Genomic DNA, 20,582 nt, shown 5'->3' with positions numbered 1-20,582 from the left:
TTTCTGCAGCCTCCCTTTATGATATGACACCACCTGTCCATTGTATTTCTTTAGATATGTGGAACCAGTTTTGGTTTGTCCAGCAGTTTCATGGATTCTCCTGGTTTCACTCTGTCCTTGCTTTACAAGGTAGTATCAAATTTCATTCACTTCGGTGGATGTGTGTGGCTCCTTCCAGCAGGCAGAGCTGCTGGCTGCAGATCTGCTTCCTCAGAGCCATCCACAGCTCCTCTGGGAAACCTGTGCCAAGGCCTTTCCACCCTCACAGGGATGAATTTCTCCCCAGTATCCGATCCAGCCCTGCCCTCTGTCCGTGGAAGCCATTGCCCTTGTCCTGTCACTGTGTGCCCTTGGCCAAAGTCTCTCTCCAGCCCTCTCACAGCCCTTCCAGGGGCTCTGAGGTCTCTCCAGGCTGAACACCCCCGTCTCTCAGCCTGTCTCCAGAGCAGAGGGGCTCCAGCCCTCCAAGCATCACTCTTGGCATTTGCAAACAAGTGAAATAAAACAGGCTTTTCAGAGCCTCACATGGACAGCTTAGCTCAATGAGATGTCACAGTGAAACAGTAACAGAGACAGAAATAGAAACACACTCAGAGCCGTTTTAATAGTTTTAGATAGTTCCTAAAGCACATTTTCCAGCCAGGTAAGTAACAATGTTCCTCAAAAGATGAACTGTTGGATGCAGTGTTGCCAAGATGAACGCTCTGTGGCTTTCAGGAAACCACTTCAGTGGATGAAGGTGGACACGGGTTCTACATTTTTGAACAACAGAGTAACCACTACAGGAGTTCCAATAGCTTTGTCGGCAGGACTTTGGAATGTTCTGTGTTCTCAGGGTAAATGTTAGACAAACTGTGGAGCTTTAAAATACATATTTATTCAGCCTTAGTTCTGATAAATGCTGGGCTCTTTAACAATTGCCAGTTTAACAATGGAAGTTGCCTGGCTGTAACAGAGAAGAAAATTCACTGTACCATATCCTCAAGTTACTTGTTCTGGATACCCAAACAGATAGCTGAAATTAAAAGTACTAGGTTAAAAAACTGTCCAGTGGCTAGACACTATTTGTTTAAAAACATGGAACTGTACAAAAGGAAAACAAAGATGATTCAATTTTCTCAAGGATTGATGATGGAGTTGCCAAACTGCATCCAGTGACCTTAAGTATTTAACAAAACTGACATCAGTATTTAACAAAAGCTGTAAACCATCCCAGTCACAGTACAAGACTGACACATACACCAATTAGTAGCCAGCAACTAACAGAGATATTTTTGTTTAATCTCTGGTAGTCTTAGCTAAAAAGAAGCAGGCAGGGGGAAGAGTTTACTCCACCTCATTCCTGACCTCCAGTTAATTTGTGGAAGAGTTCTTCATCCAGCGTTTCATTGTGGTCCTTGGAACGTGTTGACAAGAAGATGTAGCCCCCAATGTACTCATGGATGATTTTGCAGTCTGCACTCAGGCACGTGAAAGCAATGGACACATTCTGGTCAAACTCGATGGCGACCTAAGCACAAGAGATGTGGCAAAATCAGACACAGAGAGGCTGGGAAGAAAGAGAAGAGTGAGAACACCGCTGGGTCCCAAACACTGGTAAAGCACTGCCTGCCCCTGCTAACCGAGAGTTCTGGGCCTGCTGGATGCTCGGGGTGTTTGGCTGCTTGGGGTTGCATTTGCTGCTACAGCAGGGCCCTCTGGTGGTGAAATAATTTTGCTTGGTCAAGCAGGCAACAAAATCTTTAAGCTTTTTCCCAATGGGATATGAAGTGAGCACTGGGAAGAGCAGGAATGGCACTCCTGACTCTTTGTCTAATGAATAATATTTAATCTGCCCATTGTTATGTGCTGACCTTAAATCTGCCTTTGGGATCCTGGTTTTGATTCCAGCTACCGTTAGCTCTAAAATGCAGCTAACAGAGCTTAGTTGATCATTGTGGATTCTGCCTTTTTTGAGAGGGATTTAATGTAAACCTGGCCCAGAATTCCAGGTGCAGGGAGTACTGCAGGAGAGCAGTAGGGAGGGTATCTGATCTCTCCTGGTTCCTGCAAAACTCCATAAGCAGGAACAGTTTCCAGGCTGCTTCAATTTACACAAGTTCCACCCCAGAAATCTACAATTTATAGAGCTGGATTTAAGCTTCGAAGCCCCAAATCAGGGACCACACATGGAGACAGAGTTGCAGGCTTTGCAATCTCAGTTTGGGATTTGGAAAACAAACTGGGCTCCTGTATCCTCAGTCTGCAATAGAGACTGAACCACCACCATGTAGAGGATGATGCATGAGATTAAACAGAGCAGTAAACATAACATGTGGGAATTCACCTTGGAGTCTCTATTTCATCCCATCAAAATCAAGGGCAACTTGTAAAGAGCAAGCTTGGTAGGAACATTAAAACTGGTGATCTTCTCATTTGTGATTTCTGACTACAGACTCCACTAAGAAAAACTGCAGACAGCTTATGGACTAACATGTCACCACATGTTCAAAATCTTTTCAGTGAGGCTTGAAAATATTTTCTGAAGGCATCCCTGAGTGTGTGAAATGCAAGGGCTGAGGGCAGAGCTGTCCCAGGTTTACCTGGCGGATTTCCCAGTTCACATTCCACTGCTTCATGTTGGAGAACCTCCACGTGGTGATGGGATCTCCTGTGGCCATGTCTATCCGTATCAGCCTGTTGTAGGACACGCCAAGCACATCATCCTTCTTGCTTCCTTTAAACCTGAAAAGAACCAAAGCCTCTGAGCAGATCTGCTTTGCAATGATTTCTGGCTAGAGAAACATTTCAGCTGCTCTCCTCTGGAAGTGCAGAAAACGTGGGAAAAGTCACCACAGCCTGGGATTCAGGAGAGCTTGGACTCATCTTTAGAACAGGATTTGTTATAAAGCAAAAGTGCAGGCTGATGAGCCGTGGTGTGAGATGGAATATAGTCAGGAAGGTAGACCTGGCTGAAATCTTTCCATTTCATTGTTTCCTGCTAAAAAATACTGTTCTTCCCAAATGCATGAACTTGATTACATTTTTACTGGAAAAGATGCCAACAATAATTTTTGTTGCTTCATTTCTCTAATGTTGAAACATGTTCCTCTAGTTATATTAACCTATATTAACCTAAATTATATAATCAAAACAACTGATATATACCTGTTTTTGAGTATATCATGTTACAAAATTACTGAGGCATTTTAACATTTCAACTTTCATCTGATTAGAGATGAAAAATAAATACAAAAGCATCAAAATCTTTGGGGGACAAAATTTTCTGAGTTGGGAATAGCTAGGAAGAGAAACAACCTCCCTCTGCCTTTATGCTGAAAGCTGAAAGAAATCTCATCTGCCTGCTGTGAGTACTCTCAGTATTTCTGATCCTGTTTGTGAACCTTCTCTCTTTAGATGCAGCTGGACCTCAGGGAAAAAATTTGTGACACAATTTGTGATTTACTTAATGCCCCACTGAGATTCTGCCCAGCAGTTTGCAGCAATTCATCACTACAAAATGCAGTTTAGGTGTTGGGTTGGTTTTGTTTTTAACAGGATTAATGGTGACAGATGGGGCAAAAAATCTGTACCTGTGGCAGTAAATTCAACAGGATCAGGGACCATTTTGGGCATGGAATTCAGGGAGAATTCTGGCTCCAAACAAGCAGGGCTCTCTCAAGTGACTGCCAGGCACAGTCTGGGACCTGGGACATCCAAGGCCCAGCACAATCACAGTTCACATGAAGCTACTGGATTTTGACAAGTCACAGTTCAATAGTGCAGATCAGTTTGTACCCCAGATGATTCCTAGCCTGCCCTGGAAGGGGTGTTAAACATAAATTAAGGAAGGTGCCTCCGAGTATGGTTGTGTCAGCAATTTTCAGCTTTTTGGTGTTTTGTCAAGAGAAAAGGCTGCAGGTCAGGCCTCTGCTGTGTCCAGGGAAGCTGCTGTGAACACAATGGGACCTTTCTTGTGCTCACTGCTCTTTCAGATTAGCCTTAAAAATGGATAATTTGCTGTTTTCTTAATGAAATACAAAAGGAATTAGCATTTTATCATGTTGCAATGAGCAAGGGTCAGAGTGAACACATCCTGCAAACCTGAGCACACCAATTAGACAGGCATTTTATACATTTTGGAGAGTTTATGACAGTAAGGGTTTAATGCTAGTGAGAGGTTACTTCAGGCTGAACCCAAGAGGTCTGTACCAAGGCAGAGGTAATGCAGTCTCACTCCAGGAATGGAGATACTGGGGGCTACTCCTATAGCAAAACCAGCAGTATGGAAATCACTAAAATTCAAAGAAATCTGTGGGGGAAAACCACAAAATGATCTTGGAACAGGGTGTCAAAGAACTTCCTGCAAATCACTGAGCATGAACTCGTTATGGCAGCTTGATGTGAGAGTGCAATTACCTCACAACGTAGTAGGACAAACCAAACTCAGGCAGGGACTGCCAGGCTTGGATAAAACGCAGCTTGGCCTCCACCAGGGACATCTGGGACACGTTTTGGTGGGCTTCCAGAATTCGGGCAGTCAGCTGGGAAACACAGGAAGAGAGAAAGTTTTCAGCTGACTGGAGAACAAATATCCTGTTGCTTTCACTAAATCAGAAATCATGAGGTCTGTGCTGTGTTCAACACTTTGTTGTCACTGTTTGTGCAGATGCAGCACAGAGGGCACCTGGGGACACATCCCAAATGCAGAGGGCAGAAGGGACAGCAAGGTTTCATGTCTGGCTCTGTGAGGCACTGCCCTGGCTCCATGCACTGCTCTGGGGACCCTCCTGAGGGCAGGGAGGCTGAGATCTTGCACAGCAAAAGCAGGACAAGGAATTAGGTGCAGAGTAAGGAAAGACTTGAAGGACAAGAGGACCCAAAGACCCTGCTGATTCAGATGGAAACAGTGGTTTGCAATCCATAAAATGCTCCCTTTGTTACTCTGAAGAGAATTTCAGGAAGGGAACAGAGTTATCAGGAGCAGAACATCATGGGTGACTTAAGCCAGGGTATGGATGTAGGGGAGGTGCCAGAACACCTGTCCCTGTGTTCATCTGAAGAAAAGGCCTCTCGTAAAGGGACAAAGGACTGCTGCAGGGAGCTGTACTGCGTGGCTTCCAAGTGCTGCTTTGATCCAGCCCCATCCCAGGGCAGCCCCTGGGATGGCCCACGCCCGGCCAGCAGCCACACTCAGGTACCTGCTTGGACTTGAATTTTTTGGTGTAGCGTGGAGAGACGAAGCATTCAGGTTTCATATCCACATTCTCTGGCTCAGAGGCAGCCTGGGAACACATGGTCCAGTTCTTCATCTGCAGGAAGGAAAGGATCTTCTGCACCTCGGGCTGGTAGGAGCTGTCGGCCATCGTTCTGCCCTTGGAGGCCAGAACACAGGCGGCCATCCACCGAGCGTACTGATCCTCCTGGAACACAGACAGGGGTTTGTTCTGTTCTTCCTTCCTGGCTGGACTGCTTCCAGCTACACCTAGGTTTTAAATTTTCTAAGAAATCCAGTACCTTGAAATAGATTCTCTTGGAGATTTTATTGCATGACTTGTGTTCACCTACTGAACACTTTTAACACAATTTGATCTGATACATAAACTGAAAACTAATGTAAGACCCTTATCATGCTCTCCTCATCTGAATGGGGAGAGTTCTAATTAAGAAAAAAGAAAACAAAATCCAAACTTCAATTCTCTGACAACACTGGAACAAAATACTGTAACTTCTTTTTATTGTTTGATAGTTTGTTCTGGCTTTTTTCCTAACAGCCTGATGGTAAGCACAAGGTGACTTACTGTCCTTATTATGTATTTAACAATTATGTATTTGTTAGGTCACAACATCATTCTTAAATTTTCTAAAGATTTAGACAATTAACTCTCTGCAGCATCCTCATTTTTCTATACAAATTCTGGAGCAGGACAATCTGCCATAAATCTTGAATTCAAATTTTCTCATGTCTTATTACTCACATTATCACATCTTAAATATACTTCATTCATGCCATCTGCAACAGGAATTAGTAACTTGATTCCAAACTTCTTCGCTGCCACATTTACATCTGGTACAACTTCACATCCTAGATGACAGGGAATCAGAAGGAAATGAATTTATTTCATTACTATATCAGTAGCTTTAATTACTGCTTTAACACTAAGGAACTTAGTGCTTTGTGGTTGTTGTTCTTTGAGACTAAGGGCCAAGACTTTGAAGCTTAGGCCCTAATGAAAGGGTTTTGTTCCATTCCCTGCCTGGTCTGGCTTGCCAGGGTGATGAATGCTCTGAGCTCAGGGAGCACGTGGGCCCACGTGGAAGTGAAGGGATGGGAGTGCTCCCAAAACCTCAGCCTGGTCTCAGGAAATGCTCAGCACTCGAAATGGAGAGGAACTGCTGGGAGAGGCTGCTTGGTGTTTTTCCAGGCATTCTCTGACCTACTGAGGATATGCACATTGGGATTTGTTCACAGGGGTCAATCTTGTATTTCAAAGGTTTCTTCTGGCATGGGTACTGGGCATCATGGGTTCCCTGATGCTGAATAAAGAATGTCCCTGCAGGAGCAGAGGTAGATGGAGGCTACACAGGGTGCTGTGTGTGTGTGCACAGCCAGGAGCAGAGGCGGATGTGTGTGTGCACAGGGTGCTGTGTGTGTGTGCACAGGGTGCTGTGTGTGTGTGCACAGGGTGCTGTGTGTGTGTGCACAGCCAGGAGTAGAGGCAGATGTGTGTGTGCACAGGGTGCTGTGTGTGTGTGCACAGCCAGGAGCAGAGGTGGATGTGTGTGTGCACAGGGTGCTGTGTGTGTGTGCACAGGGTGCTGTGTGTGTGTGCACAGCCAGGAGCAGAGGTGGATGTGTGTGTGCACAGGGTGCTGTGTGTGTGTGCACAGGGTGCTGTGTGTGTGTGCACAGCCAGGAGCAGAGGTGGATGTGTGTGTGCACAGGGTGCTGTGTGTGTGCACAGCCAGGAGCAGAGGTGGATGTGTGTGTGCACAGGGTGCTGTGTGTGTGTGCACAGGGTGCTGTGTGTGTGTGCACAGCCAGGAGCAGAGGTGGATGTGTGTGTGCACAGGGTGCTGTGTGTGTGCACAGCCAGGGCCCCTCCTGCAGCCACGGGAATCCCCAGGCACACACAGACAAGGCCCAGGGAAGGCCCTGGAGCTGTCCCTGCACAGCAGAATGCAGGGACAGCTCTGGCATTCCTGCCCATGGCACCCTCCCTAATCCTCTGCTGCCACTGTGTGTGTGCCAGGGACACAGGGGAACACTCCTTTTAATGCAGAGTGGAAGTATTTGGAAATAAAGCATCCCACAAGCCACATTCCCTACCGGGCTCAGCTTGAAGAATTCAGCAGTGCAGGGAATTTTACAAATCAGCTCTGATAATCCCAGCTCAGGTTAAACTATTGAATCCTTTCTATGTAAGCCTCTTCTGCAGATGCAATCTGCCTGCTTAGGAGTCTCAGGAGCTGAAAAAGCTCCCAGACAAATGCTGCTATGCTTGCCTTCCTGAGTCTAGCAGGGATTTGTTTTACCCAGTTCACAGATGCAAAAGAAAAATCAAACAAAGGAGAATTCCTACCTTTCAGGTTTAGTTTATCAATAGGCTCTCCCTGTGCAGATTCCTTGTTTTTAAAATAAGATATTGAAGTGTCTCTGAAGACAAACCAGTATGTCTTGATAGCTTTGAGTGCCAGCTTCTTGGGCCTACCAGAAAAAACACATAAAATTGAAAATTGAAAATTATTTCAACACATAAAATTGAAAAGTCCCTCAGAAACACTGCAGAGCCTCTGAAATTCAAGGCTTTGGTTGGTTATGACACCTCTGACGGGGTGGGAAATGCCTGGATCCAGTCCAGGTTATCCCAGGTATGGATGTGGTTTTTGCTCCAGATTTTAGCTGAATCCCATCTGTGATTTTTTCTCATTTATTTCCTCCATTTCTAATCAAAGCCATTCCCTTCTAACAGGCTAATCCTTCCCACGAACTCAGTAGCACAAATGTAACCCCTGATTTATTACCATGAATTTGCATCAGTTTTTCATATCTTGAATGCCTTCTTGCCTTATCTTGAATATCTGCACCCGTAAAACCAACTCATATTCATTGTAAGGAAGCAGAGATCAGCTTTTCTGGCTTAATCTGAATCATATCTAACACAACAAAACTCTATTTCTTCACTAAGTTTACAGAAGCTTTGTAGCCCTTCAGGACAGAAAACCAGAGGTGTTAGCATGTGAGTAGAGAAAATTTGAGTGGAGAAATACTTCATGGTTAGTGACAAAGGTCATCAATGAAGTGAAAAAGAAGAAAAAAGGAAAAAAAATCCAGTGTTTCCCTTTAAATCTAAGGGGATGGTACAAAAAGTATAGAACTAGCTGGAAAACAGTGATGTACTATATATACTCTTATTATATATCCCCAGATCCTCTCTAAAAATGCTGATTTAGAATCTTTTCTAGAAAATGGCAATTTTTATGTTTTAATTAAAAAACCTTATATTTTCAAAACTACCAAATAATTTGGTTTTTAGTTTTCTGATACAGCAACATTCTTCAAAAATAAGGGACTATAATTTTTTTTAGACAGATAAAATTATTTTTATATCCCTGAAAATGTTGCTGAAAACTTTTTAGAAAGCTTCTTCTTGCTGTTTTTGAAAAAAATGTTGCAATTCTCCACAATACTGTCCCCACCTGAAAGCAGTGTTTACTGTGGTGCATACTGTGAATAAACAGGAATAAAAGTTCACCACAGGAACAGGAAGCACTGGGACATGCACAGCTTTGCATCCAGGTTTACAGTTAATCAAATAATTACAGCCACAAAGTGTTGCTGTTTGAAGAATACCTGGATTCCACAGTGCCTTAGACTTTGTAATTTATATAGGAACCTTTTCATGATGATAAATAACTGCTGAATGCTTATAAAAGCAAACTGTTCTACTGCTGGGGAAAAATAAATAATCCATTGTTAAAAGCCTTAATTCCCTTTCACCTTAAGCCACCTTCATAATAAGAATGTCAAATGAAATTCCAAATTGGAAATTAATAATTAACAATTGTTAGCAGTTAACAACAGTTAAAAATTTTCAGGTGCAGTTTTCAGTTCCTAGATTAAAAATACCATCTGTCAACGGATTAATCTGATAAATACTTATAAAACAGAACACTTTATCTCTCTAAAACACAAAGACTGTTTTGTGATAAAAGGCATTACAGACTTGAGGTCTCTACAGTCATTAAATCACCCATAAAACAAGAGACTACAATGGGATCACAGAAACCCATTTTGATATTAGAAAAAACAGACTCCATGTTCAGTAAGAAAGGGGTAATTTGGATGTTCCTTTTGTTTAAAAAATACATTCCCTGAAATTCTTCTCAGGGAGAAATGCAAGTTTCTTCTGGTGTCTTAGTGGGAAAAAAAAAAAAAAAGTAAATATGATTGAAAATAAAACTTAGGCTGTTTTGTTTAGAGATGATGACTGAGGAGCACTAGGAAATACAGACAGCAGGGTCTTTAATAAGTACAAACACAGCTACCCCACATCCCAGGAGTGGCAGAGATTTGCCAAGCAACACTGTCAGAAGCAGGAAGAGAAAGACTGGAAGAGAATATTATTAGGCTGGTTAGACCTATCTGGGGGATTTGTCTATTTATAACTGCCACATGTACTGTTAGATTAGAATGAAAAACTCAAAAGATCTCTTGTAAGGTTAAGCTTTTGGTTTTGTATGTTTTATTGTTAATTTTAACAACTCACCTAACTAGCTTGAGATTATCAGCGAGTTTCGGGATGTCTGTGATGTCCTCCTAATCAGGAATAATGAGGAACAATTTTAGTACAATGCACTCTGTAATCAACTGTTAAAAAAATCAAGAACCAGGAAGGCCCATGAGAGTCAACAGATTTGGCACAGCAAAAGAAATTATTCTGGGATCCCAAAGGACATACCAAAATGTTGCTTTTATTTCCACCTTCCAGTGTCACTTCCAGACTGGAAAGGGCAGCTTCTACTTCATCCACTTCTGACTCACAGGTGGAATCTTGTGTCTCTGATGATAATGATAACTTGCTGACATGGTACTAAAATAAAACAGCATCCAATAGTCAATGCAGCAATTATCAACACTCAATCACAGTGTTTCAAAACAGATCATTGGTTCTCCTGGGTCTTGGGGAACTGTGTGAAGTTCTGCAGGAATCAGGGGTTTTCCCAAGGAAACAGCCATGGCCACTGTGGCTCCTGTGCAATGGCTCTGATGGTTTCCTGTTCTAATGATCAGTGTTTGTGTTCATTTGCTGAATAATTGCCCCTGCTCTGGGAGGCTGCTACATTTGGATCCCCACTCCTGCCATCCATACAAGGTGGAAACTTGGAAGCAAAGTGCTCTGGTGCTCTGCAGTGACAGGCTGTGAATTCTTGGCAGCTCTGTTTACATTTAAAAGGAAGGAATAGATTATTAAAGCAGGTTTGTGCTTTATTACCTATGGTCAGAGACTAAGCCATGCTCAGTCATGTTCAATTCCCAAATACTCCATAGTTTCCCTATCTTCACATTGTGCTGTGGCATTTTCCTGGCTGTTGGGAAATGTTCACATGGTGTACTCATGGTGTATTACAGGAATTTCAGGAAGAAGAGATGAAGGGATGGTAGCTGGTACAGGAAACCACACTTCATACTAACACTGATATCAAAGTGCAGATAATGTTAGTAATGCAGATAATGTTAGTTACTGTTTCCATAATTGTGTCACTAATGGTGTTAGTGCTGCCACTGAATTCAGCTGCTTTAGCTGATGGGTGCTGCTGAGTGTTTCTCACCCCAGGAGCAGACCCCAATCCAAGCAGAGCTCCTGGGCTGTGCGCTGGCCTTGTCCTAACCTGTGCCTGCCTGTTGGGGGAGCAGGTTTAGCCCCGGGCTCGGGTACGTGCCTGCAGCGCTGCGAAGATGAGCATCTCCTCCTCGGTGCAGTCGATCTCCTCCAGCAGGATGGCCCAGCGCGCCTGCTCGTAGATCTGGTTGATGCGCACGGCGTCGTACTGCAGGCAAGGAACAGCAAAGAGGGGGTCAGGCACAGCCTCGGGCCAGCTGCAGCTGATCCAGCTGCCTCAGCCACACTGCTTTGTGATGGGTTCCCTCCTCTGCTCCCTCCTTGCCCAGTACCAGCTCCTGTGATCGTGTGCCTGGTCCCACGGCTGGCTGAGCCTACACAAAACCAGCCAGGAGCCCCTGGCTGGGGCAGAAGGTGAGGCCCAACATCCCCTTTTGAAGGAAGCCTTGGACTGGTGTAACCAAAATGTGAGACCACGCTCATGTGACACAGCTGACAAATGTGACCTGCAGAACTCTCTTGTTCCTCATTTCCTTTCTTCTGCTCTTGACTTTTTCACTTCTGGTTCTGTCTGGCTTTGCACTGGCTTGAGATTTGCCAGATCTGCTTTAATTCACTATCTGTTTTTTGGATAGTGATTACTCCTTATTATCTACTTGGTTAATAGGCTGAAGTGACTCACAGAAATGTTCAAGGCCCAGAGCTGCTGAAATGTAGGTGATGGGAGGGCAAACCTTGGAGTGTGACCTCTCCCAGAAAAGGTGAGATATTTGGTTGCCTGAAGCTCTTTTGGGCATTTCATCCTATGGCTCCAGGGCTGGTTGGGGCAGAGAAGGGAAATGTTTGGGCTGCTGAAGTTGAGACATGTACCTGGATTTTAGTGGGGGTGCCATTTCACCCAAAAACATGCCAAATAAACTGGAAAGTGCCCTGATTTCTTCTGAGGGCTTCAGCCCAGAAAAGCTGTGAAATTCAATGAGGACAGTTCAATATTAATGTGATTGTAAAGCCAAATTTCAAAACCAGGACCCCTTACATAATTTAGGATACTGCTAGTCTAGTCTTCTCCTTAATTTTTCCTGTTAAAAGAGATGCAGAAAGTAAAGCAGCCCCTCTGTAAACAGGGATACTGTTTCTGATGCTCTTCAGATCCCATCTTTAAATTTAAGATCTCATTTAATGTGAGGAACAGCAATTCAGGGTCCAGAGGGTAAAAGTGCAGCCATAGCTGAGAGAAGCTGAATTTGATCTCTCTGAAGGCTTGTTACAAATCCTGGCTAAAATTTTACATGGAGCTATATATATTCCATATTGCTGTATAGCTCCTTGACATGAAAACAGGCAAACAATGAATAGCAATAAAAACAAGGCTCTTACTTTGGGATTCAAATCAAAGAAAGTGTAATATTTAAAGCGTAGAAGAAGTTGATCTTCCTCCTGAACATCTTGTTCCATAAGTGATCGAGATGAATCCAGCCAGCTGTGGAAGAAAACAACCCACAGATCCATCTGTACAGAAGAAACCATCACACCTGCAGAGCTCCAGTGCAATTGTGAAACAAAAGGGGGAACAAACAGCTCTAATTCCTCTAAATCCAGGGGAAATTCATGTAACTCAAGAAGGTGGAGCATTCATATAGATTTCCAACTTCCATTTTCTGTGTATATACAATAAGCAATGTTTACTTGTGCAGAACTCAGTCACCTCTTTTTAATGCAAAATTATTAAACTTATCCACATCTCTTTCCAGTGTCTACTTAAAGCCTTTGGAGTTTGCTATCCAAACTGTCCTTTAGCTGTGCCCACTGTGCTCAAATGAATTTACCCTCATCTAACAACAGACTTGAGCCCAGAGCCTGCACAATGCCACCACTTCTCATTTTGAACCCAAAGGGTCTCAGAGAGGCACCTTACCCTGCATTGAGCTTGGCTTTGTCAGCCAAAGTCCGTGGCTGGTACATCTCTGCCAGCATCTCTGGGGAGCAGGGGGATTGGCTGAGGGCCAGGATGCTGCAGCTCTGCTCAGCAGTGGAACCATCACTGAACCAGGTCATGGTGGAGGAAGCTGGAGAGCCACTGATAGGATCATAAATGGGTGTCATGGTCTTACTGTACAAACCTGAATTGGCTGCAAGTTAAGAGCATCATGTTATTGCCATGAAAAATGGTCCTGTCCACCACTTCCCATCATAAACCCCTTTTCCTTCAAGAGAGTCTCCTATCTCTGCTGTTTGCAGCTGCCCTTGTCCTTTCACAGGTGAGTGACCTCAGGGACAGAAATGCTCTTTGCTGCTCTGTGAGATCTCAGTTGTGTTGGACACAGGAAACACATGCTTTCAAGCCTTTATTCCTCATTTTCCTTACAGGTTGCCAAATTTCATGAATACTTTAATTCTTGGCCCTCTTTTTCAAAGGGTAGCAGCACATCCTGTGACCACAATCTGTTTTCTAGTGTGGCCTTTCTCATATCAATGGCAATGAACACATTTCTAGGGACAACAGGGAAATACTGACATATTGGAGATTTCCTGAAGCCACTGATTTCAGGCCCACTGTCTCTCCAAGACCATCCTACATGAAACTGGCCTCCTTTGTGTAACAAAGAATTTCTTCCTCCTTTTGACTTCCAGTCAGAACAATAAAATCATATTGATTTTTCATTACCTGGTAATCCAGAACTCACTGGAGAGTTGCACAGGTTTAAAATATCTTCTGTAGCTGGTTCTTTGCTGTTCTTGTCTTTTTTCTTTTTCTTTTTGAGTGTGCCTTCTGATTGCTTCAACAAAGAGAGTTCTTCTGGCCGCCTGATATCTACAGAGGCAGTTTGGGAAGTGAAGCAAGATGATTACATCCAAAAGAGCACCCATGGTTGGTAACAGCATTTCAGGAAGCTTCATGTTGCAATCTGGACTTTATTTTTAGCAGGTTGAAAGTAGAAGCTGTGGAAAATCCACTAATTCTATAACAAGGCCAAAGACTTTGGGATGTAAGAGTGAGTTTGGACAGGATTTAAATCTCCTTTTGTAGGAAGTGTAACTGCATTGTAGAATACCAGGAAAAAGCTCTTTCTCCCTAACAGCTCTGCAGTCACCTTTAAGCATAATAACCTCTGTGAAATATCTGAATTATGGATAAGCAAGAACCATTGTAATTGCCTTTTATTATTCAATGCATTTCTCATACAAGATTCTGTCTTGGTTCTCACTGTTCTCTAATGCACTACTAATCCAGATAGGTATTTCCAGTCACAAACCTGGCCCTTCATTTCTGAAAAACACTTTTACCCTGGGGTAAGCAAAGACATTTTTGACAGTATTCACTCATTCATTTAAAGTTACAGTGTTTCTGCACTGACTCAACCTAGAGGGAAAATGTAGAAATATTTAATTTGGCCAAATGCCAGTTGGACAATTATGGCATCATAATATCAGAGTTGTTAGGTATAATAAAGACATTGCACCTTTCACAATCTACTGCTAGGAGATGAAATTGAAAGTGGATCAATATGAGGCAGTAAATCCCTTCTGAAGATGAGTGTAAGCTTTGAAGATCTAAATTAAGATGAGGAATTGAATCCCTATTTTTACCCTAAACCAAAGGGATTTTTTGCTTGTAGACTCAACTGATTCCCATTGGTCACAGGCACACATCTGGCATGCTCCAAACCCTCTGCTTGGAAATGCTCCATTTTTGGGAAGAGTTGGGGACTCAGTGCTGTGAGACATTCATGGGCTGGGCTGGGGTTCTTAGATGGGCCCTGACCTGAACAGATCTGGGCATACAGAAGTCTTGAACATTTAAAACATGCTACATCTGAAGTGAACACATGTAGGCAGAGTTGGATGTTATTAATGTTAGTGAAAATAGGTGATAAATCAGTTGATACCAGTAAAATTGCCTGTGGTGAAGGCTGGTGTAGGACATTGATAATCTTATGCTCTTAGTCACTGGCACAGAATAATCAGGACCAAGTCCTGCTCCAGGAGGACAAAGATTCCTAGAAAACTGCCAGCTTTGACTATCCAGTACTCCTGCAGCTCATGGGACACATTGCTGACAGTGCTTGCATCAGTTATCACAAAGAACCACTGACATGCATTGCATACTGAAACCACCAAAAACCTGTCTCACATTTCTCTTTGAGCCAAACAGTTTTGTGAGGAAGGACTTCACATCAAAACAAAGTCACCAATAAATGCTCCAGCTTAGTAGCCAGAGGAGGTTTATCTTTACTTACTGAGCATTTTGCAGATGTCACTGACAGCTTTGAACACCATGGAAGAGAAGCTGACTTTCAGTCTCACAGTCTTCATGTTCGGCAAGCGAAGCCGCAGCATTTTGTGCTGAGTAGTGAAGATCAGCTTAGCATCTGCCTGCACCCCGCATTTATCCAGTGTCCAGTGGGTTTTCAGAAGCCAACATTTTTTTTGTTCCCACCAGAAAGCATAGTCTGACCAATCTTGTGCTATTTCTAGGAAAATACAAAATGGTTACTAACAAACTATGGAGCAAATATACCAAACATTTGATTTGGAAACAGGTCTCTGCAAACACAAATATTTTAGATTAAAGCAGCAGCTACAGGTCCCAACCTAGACCCTGTTTGCTGAATTCTTGTGGCAGTCACTGAGAACCAACTTTGTTTTCCCTGAAGATCTAACCTAGGTGCTGACTGTGGCACTGCCTTAGTCTGTGGATATCCATTGGGAAAGAACAGCTCCTGAATCTGGGGCTACCTGTGGTGCAATACTGCTGGGATTGTGCTGGGATAAAGACTAACAACAAAGGGTTCCAGCTCAGAACTTGTCAGTGCGAGCTGAAAATCCTCCTACAAAATCTCCTGTCACCCAGATGGGCACAAGCTCTTCCACAGCCTCCTGGCAGCAGCACTGAGCAGCTCATCTCAGCATTAAGAACCAGCTTCAGTTCCATGGAAGTCTTGGTGACACACAGCTGAGTAGCAGCACATGCACAAGGAGAGAGATAAAAGTATTGCTGCTCTTAATTCCATGGGAATTCCAAAATTAGATAACTTCCCAGATGTCAATATGTAGTAGCAGGTAAAGCTTCTGTGTGATCTTGGGCAAGCTATTTCAGTCTCTGCACCAATCCTTGTTCCTCACCAGCTCCATGAGGCAGAGGCTGTTCCTCAGCGTGTCCATAGATAACACAGCAGAGCCCTGTCCTATCTCGGGGTCCCCTGGTAAGAGCTGCTGACTTTTTGTGTCTCAAGACAGCTGCTGACACAAGTCAGTTACAGATTTGCTTTAAATATTAATACACAAAGCTTTTCACATCAGCTGAATATAAAAAAAGAATACTGTGAAAAATTGTTCTTCTGACTCAGTGGAAACTGTGGCTACCAGCAGTTTCCGGCTGAACCGAGTGTCTAAGTGTGCAGAGGGGACAGAACTGATCTCACATTCTCTTCCTGTGCTCCCCTGCACACAGGGGATTTTACTTTTCACTTCCTAACTTTGACTTGGCTAGTCTTGGCTTTTCCCAGCTCTTCCCTACTGTGTCTATGCAATGGATAACATGGCTCAGACTTAGGTTAGAACACCACAACAGCACAGGTGACAGGAACTCCTGAAGTTCCTTTTAACAACTGATCCTGTCTGACAGCCATGGGTGCATAAACAGGGCATCACCTACCTCTCCTGCCCCCCAAACCACACAGCTGTACCATCCTGCTGGAAAGGGACTTGAGTAGTTAGTCTGGTTTAATTATTTTTGTCTAACCAAAAGGCAGCCCCAAAGTTTTGTTGGTACTATGGTAACACAGAGGGTGGAACACAGGGAGGGGTTTCTGGTTTTCTGACCACAAAAAGCTCCACACACTGTGCTGTGACACAGAAATGAGGGAGTACCATTTCAAAACACACAGAAGCTTTTCTTCAGAGAGGGAAAGATGCACATATTATTTAGTAACACTGTAAAAGAAACAGGTCTTTACTCACTGATTTTTTCTACTAATTTCAGCATCAGTCCTCCAACATGAAGATCCCCTGTGACCTGTAGTGGAAATTCCTTATCTAAACCTTCATGTTGATGATCAACTGTCAGCAAGAGGTCCCAGGTGTGTGACCCATATTCATTTGAGGAAACCATCTTGGGAAAGGTCTGTGTAAGCTCTGCAAAAGCAAACCAACCAAACGAACAGGATGTTTCTCTTCCACTCTGAAACAAATGCATTTCTGCACAGTCTCAACATCATTCCATGCTGCCAGGACTTCACAGCGGCCTTGGATGGAACTTCAGAAGTGTTATCTTGTTACCTCTGAACCAGACTCTGCTCCTGCAATTGCTCTTGCAAGATAGGAATGTGCAATTTTTTGGTTTCATTCTGATTTTGCCACACCCCCAACCCAGTTGCCTCCATTTGGGTAGATATAGCTCAGTTTTAGCTGGGTTTGCCCACCACCCAGTGCTAATGTGCCAGCCTGGACACTGCAAAGCCTACAGGGAACAAAGGCATTTTGTTGACTTGTACACTTAGAGCTCTAATTTTTACTGCAAATCCAAGTTTACTTTTGCAGTTTTACCAGCTTGCTCCCACAGCACCAAATCCAGAGAGCAGTTTTACCTATTTGGGTACATACAAGGGGAGACAACTTTAGTGGCTCTCTGCCAGCATTATCCAGACACAGATCTGCAGTTCCTGCTGACTTGCACAGGGATGTAGGCACGTGTCCTTCTCAGCAGGGTGAATTGTCTGAGATCCCACCAGGCTCCTGCCAGGACAGGGGAACAGTAATCATGCCAAGCCAAACTACAGGAGATGCTCCAAGTAGAAGCTTTGGTTATCATCAGCTGGGTTCTGCTGAAGAAAGAGCTTGTAGGTATAAGGTAACTGGTGCTGCAGGCAGGATTTGTGATACTTAAGCAGTGAGACAGCTCTCTGTCCTGAAAAAGGCCTTTGCAGTTGAGGCATAGGCACTAAAATGGATGAATTCCATTTATTGCAAACTTTCAACAACACACGAGAGCCCAGCTCACAGACTCTCTCTGAAGGGGCCCTACACAGACTGCTTTCAACATAGAAAATAACTAAGCCAGAAGAGATGTAACAACGTTACAGTCTGTTGTAGTTCTTCTTAAAAATGAGTCCATAGTAATTTAAAACCTGATGTCAATGACTTTGTTACAAAATGTATTGTCAAAAAGATAAGAGAGATGAAGTAATAATGACAAAATCGACTAACAAGGAAAGTGATTCCAAACATAAAGGTAATGAATGTGTATGTGTTAAAGATTAGATGGATTTCCCCTTAAACAAATGACATTATAAATGAATAATCTGACCTGCTCAAAGCCATAATTTTAGAGGGAAAGCATCGTACCAGCAAGTTTCACTGGGATGGGGCTGGAAATCTCTCCTGAAGTTCCAAAATTACAGACACACACAGAGAGCCCTAAGTCAGAGAGCTGCAGCTTCATAACTGTGTGACTCCAAGAGGCCAAGCCACACTATGGAGCAGGCCGTGTTGTTAACTGGGTTCTTGCATGTGCAGCCTACACCTTTACACTAAACACTTACTAAACCAACAAGGGTTGGTACTTATCCAAGATGTTTGCTTGGCTTGCCTTGGTAAATAAAGGCATTGTGTTGGACACTGGGAACACTGCCTTTCCTGCCTCTGGGACAAAGGATTTTGAATTTGTGCTGCCACGTGCCACATGGATTTATGAGCTTAGGTGTGCACTAGAGCAGGGGGTACCTGTGGAGGGAAAGGGCTGTGGCCCTCCTAAAGCACCCAAGACCCAGATCCCGAGCTGGTCCCCCAGGCAGGGGAGGCTTTCAGCACAAGTGCAGTACAAGGTGCACAGCACAGCAGTCCTTGCAATGTATTGATAGCAAAACAAAAATCCTGACTATAGAAAAGGCAAAATGCCCCTAGTCATGCTCCTAAGCATCAATAAACAACTTCAAAAGTAACCCATGGCCAAAGGATGAGAACTATGGGATTTTATTTCAGGAGCACAGGGGTGCAGTCTGGCAGATGAACTCTACTTTTGCCCACCCTTGTTCCACTATAAACCAATATTGTTACAGAAAAGCAGCAGTCTCATCTGCCCTCTTGGGCCAGTGAAAACATTTAGGAACTGATCTGGATTTTTTTGGGCATCTATAAATTAGGTTTCACTTCCCAGTCTAATTCTGCACACAAATGCCTGTGCTGACACGGGTGAAAATGAGCAGCCCAAGGGGTGGGTGAAACCCTTTCTTTCACCAGCTTGGAAAAGCATGGCCTCAGTGCACTAATCCTGGCACTCCATCACTCCCTAAAGCTGCTCTTTACCTCTCCACTTCCTCTTCCAACCAGGAGGTTTCAGTTTGAAGATAAGGCAACACAAACACTTGTAAATCTACTGGAGTACGCAGCACAAACAAAGCCTGGGCTCGAAAACGGGGCAAGCAAAGCAACGAGGACAAGGAACCCCTCAGAATTAAACCCAACCAAACCCAAACCGTCAGGGCTCCACATCTTAGAGCCTCCAGCTCAAGCCTGGATCTGCTCGGGAACGTGCCCCAGCTCCCGGGCTCCACGTGGGAGCTTGCAAGGCCTGGCACGGGTGGATCACACAGGCCAGAAACGTGTCCTCGGGCTACTGCTGCCTCCACTCGGGATTTCTGTGGCACACTGTGGCCAGCGCAGCTATGGAAAAGCACCAGTGGCTCTACACATCGAGCTCTCCGCAGATTTTAGCCCTCACAGCCCCAAACTTCAATGGAGAAAGATGCGAATCGTGCTGGAGCCAGGCGCTACCCACACGGAGTTAAGGTCAAGAGGGGTCCCGAAATCTCTCTGGTGCCTGGCGCAGCTCGGAGGGGCCAGGGGGGCCCGCAGCACCCTCGGCAGCGCCACTTGCACTTTGAGGAAGTGCCGGCGGCCCCACGGAAGGGCTGTAAAGCAACAACCCGGGCTCTGGGGCACAGCTCTGGGCACTGCCGCCCGCCGCAGGGGCAGCGCGTACCGCCCCCCGTGCCCCGGGCCCGGTCACTCCGGCATCGCCCCGCGCTCCCCACGGGCGCCCCGCGCTCCTCACCTGCCGTTCCCGCCGGCAGCGCTCCCCTCTCCTCCCACGCCTGTCGCCGCCACCACCTGGCCTCTGAGAGAGCCAAGGGAGGAGCGGGGGAGGCGGCCCTTCCTTCCTTCTCCTTCCCTCTGCCCGCCCGCCCGCCCGCGGTGGGAGAAGGCGGCTCGGAGCGCTGCCCGCCCCAGCGGCGCTCAGGGTCCCCTGCCCAGAGACAGCGCCCCATCCACGGCCTCAGGCCATCGAGCAGCTCCAGGGGTGCTTTTACACGTTTGAGGCTACCCGGAGAAAATCGGTTCCGAGGGTGCAATGGTAAAGAACAGAAAGGTGTGTTTGTGAGGTGAGGATGTATTAGAACTGAGGCACAGAGTAAAAGTGGATTGAACCGGCAGGAAGGGGGCAAAAGCTTCTCCATGAGCCAGATTTCCACAGAAAATCTTTATTGCCTTATACACGGTGGTACAGTGATGGGGTAAAGGGAAAAAACATATCAATGACAGAAAAGAGAAACAGAAATAATAAAGGAAAAATTCGTTCAGATTAAACTCATACCCTGGAAAAAGACTGCAAAGATATAAAGGACACCCACACCATGGGCAGCAAATGGTTACTCTTATGAGAACTATGAAGTTGTCAAACCACAGATAATATCACAGGATATTTGCTCCCCTAGGCTTGCTCCCCGAGCTGCTGTGATCATGCTCATCTCATCCAGTCTA

The 20,582-nt window shown here is 44.7% G+C and overlaps 1 protein-coding gene across 1 annotated transcript; it reads right to left on the bottom strand.

Annotated features, from left to right (window-relative positions):
- Nucleotides 1–579: 579 nt before the first annotated feature.
- On the bottom strand, nucleotides 580–19,965 carry FERMT1 (FERM domain containing kindlin 1). The gene is made up of 15 exons (XM_059467966.1): nucleotides 19,876–19,965; nucleotides 16,785–16,958; nucleotides 15,062–15,295; nucleotides 13,489–13,635; nucleotides 12,739–12,952; nucleotides 12,201–12,303; nucleotides 10,924–11,031; nucleotides 9,942–10,073; nucleotides 9,750–9,799; nucleotides 7,563–7,687; nucleotides 5,958–6,064; nucleotides 5,181–5,402; nucleotides 4,399–4,523; nucleotides 2,583–2,724; nucleotides 580–1,510 (listed from the first exon to the last, which is right to left on the bottom strand). The coding sequence occupies exons 2-15, from the start codon at nucleotides 16,933–16,935 to the stop codon at nucleotides 1,337–1,339; spliced, it is 2,034 nt and encodes a 677-aa protein (XP_059323949.1). The 5' UTR covers nucleotides 16,936–16,958; nucleotides 19,876–19,965; the 3' UTR covers nucleotides 580–1,336.
- Nucleotides 19,966–20,582: the final 617 nt, after the last annotated feature.

The sequence above is a fragment of the Ammospiza nelsoni genome, chromosome 3 (assembly GCF_027579445.1).
Source record: "Ammospiza nelsoni isolate bAmmNel1 chromosome 3, bAmmNel1.pri, whole genome shotgun sequence".
NCBI classification, from domain to species: Eukaryota; Metazoa; Chordata; class Aves; order Passeriformes; family Passerellidae; genus Ammospiza; species Ammospiza nelsoni.
This window is presented reverse-complemented; position numbering and strand designations above follow the sequence as displayed.

Bases quoted from the DNA above. Each gene is read 5' to 3' on its own strand.
- FERMT1 (XM_059467966.1), bottom strand. From the start codon at position 16,935: ATGGTTTCCTCAAATGAATATGGGTCACACACCTGGGACCTCTTGCTG. The intron at 12,304-12,738 runs GTAAGGTGCCTC...TTTCTTCCACAG, and splicing joins AAAGCCAAGCTCAATGCAGG to CTGGCTGGATTCATCTCGAT. The intron at 9,800-9,941 runs GTATGTCCTTTG...ATTCCTGATTAG, and splicing joins GAAATAAAAGCAACATTTTG to GAGGACATCACAGACATCCC.